General features: G+C 40.8%; 1 protein-coding gene across 1 annotated transcript in view; it reads left to right on the forward strand.

Annotated features, from left to right (window-relative positions):
• The window catches only part of LOC101857212 (lambda-crystallin), a gene marked incomplete in the record, with an annotated part of 9,903 nt that extends 5,174 nt beyond the window's left edge, over positions 1-4,729 (forward strand). Inside the window, 4 exon segments of the mRNA XM_013088724.2 lie at positions 714-875; positions 1,475-1,669; positions 2,993-3,098; positions 3,944-4,729. Coding sequence (XP_012944178.1) covers positions 714-875; positions 1,475-1,669; positions 2,993-3,098; positions 3,944-4,176 — 696 coding nt within the window.
• Positions 4,730-5,413: the final 684 nt, after the last annotated feature.

Consider the following 5,413-nt stretch of genomic DNA (forward strand, 5'->3'; position numbering starts at 1 on the left):
AGTGTTTTACGGCGCTGGCAACTGCATAATAAGATCATTTATGAGCGGCGGTACACATTGAGCATTTTCAGCTTGGTAGGAATTAATTTTGAATCTTGCTCGGGTGGCGGCCGAAGCCAACTCTTATTGATTTTAGACCACCAAGGGACCTGTGACGTTCGCAACTTGCACACGGGCCTCCGAGATTTTTCGTCCTTATCCGAGAAGGCTATGTGTTAGATATTACAAAAAAATGTATAGTTTTCGGGACAGATGTACAAAAAGACATTTAAATATGGCTAACCTCTCGTTGGTCATTTCCTAACCCACTTGTCCTCCTCCTTTTAGAGACAGATGTAGAGGAAATTGTTTTAGATATTCCTCCTCTCAGAGACAGATATGTACGTGCAGGGAAGTGTTTTAAAGACTAGCCTCTCGTGGTCATTTCCTTTGCCGCTCATCTCCCCCCTTTCAAAGACAGATGTACTGGAAAGTGTTTTAAATATGGCTAACCTCTCGTTGGTCATTTAGGAACCCACTCATCTTCCTCATTTCAGAGACAGATATGTACAGAAAAGTATTTTAGTTATTGAATGGCTTGCCTCTCGCGGTCATTTCCTAACCCACACGTGTTCATACTTTCTCAGATAGATGTATACAGGAAAGTGTTTAGATAAATATAGCTATAGCCCCTCGAGTTGGTCATTTCCTAACTCTCTCGTCCTCCTCTCCAGGACTGCCTGCCGGACAAGCTGGAGACAAAGCGGAAGGTCTGGCAGTCGACGGACCAGTGGGTCAGGGATGACGTCATTCTGGTGTCCTCCGCCACCACTCTGATGCCCTCGCAACTCTCTGAGAAACTGGCTCACAAAAACCGTTTTGTGGTCGTGAATCACGTAAGATTTTGTCGGGATCTCTTGTTTAAAAAAAAATCAAGAATTATAACTTAAATGTCACGTTAATTTATTTTTTATGATTGTTTGGGGGAAAAGAAGGAGGAGGGGGAGGAGGGTGGGGAATGCACTTTGTATGCTGGCGTTTTGCACTCACTGTATGTTGCCAGACACCGATGAGGCATTTCGAGAGGGTAACTCTTGTGTACTTCAGTTTCTATCTACATGTATCTCCCCATTACAAGTTTTTCTCTCCCCCCCCCCTTCTTTCTCTCACTGTTTGAATATATTATCGGACGACACACATTCTTATTTCTTTAACTGTCTCCGCTCTTTTTTCATCCCTGACCATAGACATACAGAAAGATTGGCCTCTCTATTACAATATAAACATAATATTCTTCTATTTCGTATGTGCCTTGTTCCCGTGCGCCTTTTTCATTCAACCAGTCTCTATCAAAAAGATTTCCACCCTTCGCCAATTTCATTATGTGTGTGCAAGACTGTATAGGTCAATCTTATCTCATTTTGACAAGATGTTATTCTAATTTGTATCAGATGGACCCTCATTTTGACAAGATATTCTTTATAACATGTTACAGGTGGACCCCTTGTACTACCTCCGTGCGATGGAAGTGGTGCCGGCCAAGTGGACAGACCCTGACGTAGTGACTAAGACAGTTGCCTTGTTGAAAGAGCTTGGACAGACGCCAGCCACATTGAAAAAAGAAATTCCCGGATTTTTAATCAACCGAGTCCAGTCGATGTTGATGAGAGAAGCCTACCGTCTAGTCCATGTACGTTTTATTTGACTTTGTAGGTCCAGACTACGAGTAGTTTTATTGTTTTCTCGCTGTAGGTCTGGGTGCCTGATTATTATTGCCTGATAACTGTTGAGATATATTTATATGTTATATAGAGTCTGTTATTGCCTGATAGGTGTTGATACAGATACGTTATATGAAATCTGTTATTGCCTGATAACTGTTGATATATAATATATAATGTTATACACAATCTGTTCTCCTCGAGCTGCTGTTGATGATTATGATCATAATAAAGACAGTAAATTATGTGGCTGATGAAAAAGATGACGGTGATGATGGAGGAGAAGAGGAGAAGGCCAGAATAACCAATAAAATGGCCTTGACAATAAACTTTAATGACAGTATGTTCACTTCAAAACGTACAGCATTGATTATGATTATCAACCTTCAAGTTCTAACATCGCTCATCTCCAGAACTTTTATGACAATATATTATTATGGTAACAACAAAACTAACGACATCAGTGAGGATTCTATCACTCATCTCCATAACTTTTATGACAGTATAATCACAAGAAAACTTACAGCATCGGTGATGATTCTCAACTCTCAAACTCTAACGTCGCTCATCTTTATAACTTTTAAGACAGTATAATATCCGGTAACAACAAACCCTACCACATCAATGATGATTCACAACCACCAACTTCTAACGTCACTCATCTCCGTCTCTATGACCAGACTCTTCCTGGGATCGGGCTAGTGATAGAAATATATATGCATGTTTCACCCATGACGAGATATACGTGCACAACCTGTACTTTTTCATTTAATAGAAACTTTATTTAGCTCAATGAGTGTTTTATATGATATGATGTGGGCCAATGGCCTTAAACACTGAATAAACTTACTTAGCCCCCTCCCCAGGGCAGTGCTACTGACTGAAGTGTCTTTAAAGCCATTCCCAAAGGGGGGAATATTTGCATGCTCTTATGCACTGTAGAATTGTGAATTTGGCTGATTTATCAATGTCATGCTCATACTGTGCCGGATCAACATAGGGGGAACTGCTGCTTTTTCTTTCCTCATCCTTACCATCATCATTTTTTTTCCTCTACTTCTTTTGTATGTTTGTCACTCTCTTGTGAACTGCTATTTCCGGGGTGCCTTGATCGTCGAAGCAGACTTTGTGCTGTTGAGGCTAGAGGGATGAGCAGAGTAAGTCTGAATTCCCGTTAGGACTTCTCTCTGTTAACATCCACCCCTTGGCGCTAATGACCTTATGCAGTTGCAAGCGCCATAAAATCCTACGAAAATTAAACTAAAACTTACTTACTTACTTACTCTCCCCAGGACGGTGTCATCTCTGCAGACGAGTGCGACACTCTGATGACTGAGGGCATCGGCCTACGCTATGCGCTCATGGGACCCTGGGAAGCAGTCTATCTGGATGCTAGTGGTAAAAAAAAGTTATTTTTGTTAAAAAAAAATTAAACTAAAGTTGGCCTAGATAATGCTCTCGACTTCCTCCCCCCCCCCCCCAACCACTCCTTTCAACAACAAAATTTAAGATGAGAACATGAAGCACTCAAATTTTTGTCATCATCATCATCATTGCCTTTCTCACCCTGGATCAGGATTTAGATTATGAACAAACACTTTCCATTGTTCCCTATCCTGGACTAGTCGCTTGATGTCACTCCATGTCTTACTTTTCTGTACATCTATTTCTGTGACTCTTCTTCAGGTTCCATGTGGTCTTCCCCTTGATCTTCTACCCTGTGGGTTCCAATTTTTTTGTAAAATGACATTATTCCCCCCCCCCCCCCTCTCCTGCTTCTCCCTAGATACTGTTCTGTTACTCACGTTCCCAAAATGTCCAGATGACTATATATAATAAATAATATTATGTTTTGTTGTTGTTTTTTTTCCCCCGTTGATCTCACCCACTGATGATAATAGTGGTTAGCTCATTCTAAGGAATTGAGGAAGAAAAAAGATACCTCAGATTTGAAATCCTTTCATTTTGACAGCAGTGTCACATCAAACTCAAACTGCTTCGAGGCTCCGCGGGTAAGCAGTCTGCTGTGCTTGCATTTTTTCGTTTTAGTAAGAGTTTTACACCACTTGCAACATGACACAATAAGGTCATATAAGTGCTGAAGATTAGAGGTGTTACAAGAGAGTAACAAACACACAAAAAAAGAAAGAAGAGAGATCAGGACAACAGATGTTTGGTAGAAAAAAGAAAGGAGCAGACCACACCAGAGCACCCGCCAACCACCCATTGTGTTTATTCTGCAGGAATGTACAGTCTCCAGGAAAGGTATGGGGACATGGTTTACAAAGCCCAGCTTGACCTGAAACCTGAACTACCGATGGTCGGAGAAACAGTCGACCGTATGCAGGCGTCCATGGAGAGAGTGGCTGGGCCTTCAAGCAATGGAGCGAAGAGAATGAAAGCGCTCGAATCAAAGGTGGCTGCTTTCGCAAAACTAAAACAGGACTTTGATGAGGAAGACAGTAAAGTAAAATAGTAACTTCTGTCGCAGCAGGAAATTGAAATTTATTTTGTGTGTATGTGTGCTATATGTGTGGCTGTGAGATGTTTGTGTGGGAGAGACCGACTCAAAGTGAGCGGTGGTGGTGGTGGTGGGGGGAGAAGAAAGGAGATAGAAGACTAGAGGTGCAAACACTAAGTTTAAGTTCCAAAAACTGCTTATGTGTGTGTGTGTGTGTGTGTGTTTGTGTGTGTTTGTGTGTGTGTGTGCTCGCTTGGACGTGCGTGTGTGTGTGTGTGTGAAAGAGCGAGAGAGAGAGAGTGTGTGTGTGTGTGTGTGTGTGTGAGTGTGTGTGTGTGTGTGTGTCTGTCTGTGTGTGTCTGTGTGTTTGAGTGTGCGTGCACATGTGTATACAGGCCAAAGAGAGAAACTTGCAATTGTACACATAGAATAAGGTGTGTATCTAAAATAAAGTCTTTATTTCAATGAAAACATAATATTAGTCCAAATACAAAGCTTACCCATGATCCATCTCGAGTCACCATACATGACAGAAAAACAACAAAAATAAAATTACTTTCAAACAGATGCACATTTGTCTGTCTATTTGTCTGTCTGTTTGCTGGTCTATCTGTCTTTGCAAAGTGAGGACAGACGATGCATTCCAGTATCATCTCAATGTTGGCGTAAGCTGACAAAACACCTTTTTTTTTCTTCAGAGCAGTTTCGAGAAAATAGTTTTTTTTGTCAGCACAATCATTTAAAAATAGAGCCATTTCAATTCTAATTTATTCAAAAACTAGATACAGTTTCAGGTTGATTAAAAAAAAATTTTTTTTTTTTTTTAACAAAAGTAGGGTAACTGATCAGGCTTTCGATTGAGCAAATAAAAATTGTTAGCGCCAAAATTTAAAAAAAAAGCGTTTTGTCAGCCTACGGCAGAATAGTTTTGTCCTTGATGCATGGAACCTACCACTTACAGCACCAGCCGACATTGACAACAGAGTAAGTGTGCCAAAGTTGTTCAAAGTAGAAATGAGATACTTCGGCAAAATCCTGGATACCAACCCCTACAAAAATACAAAAAATTTGCAAAATTGTCTACCGGAACATTTAATGCCACTTGCAAGACTGTGACTTTCATTATTTATGGGATGTGATCTCCGAATTACACATCCATCTCCGAATAAGCTGAGTAAAATAGGAAAATTTGACAAAATGGCCGTTCCCAAGGACACAAAGTCAGTCCAAGCTGATCTTCGAACCCCAGACC

Source organism: Aplysia californica, unplaced genomic scaffold (genome assembly GCF_000002075.1).
Source record: "Aplysia californica isolate F4 #8 unplaced genomic scaffold, AplCal3.0 scaffold00797, whole genome shotgun sequence".
NCBI lineage: Eukaryota > Metazoa > Mollusca > Gastropoda > Aplysiida > Aplysiidae > Aplysia > Aplysia californica.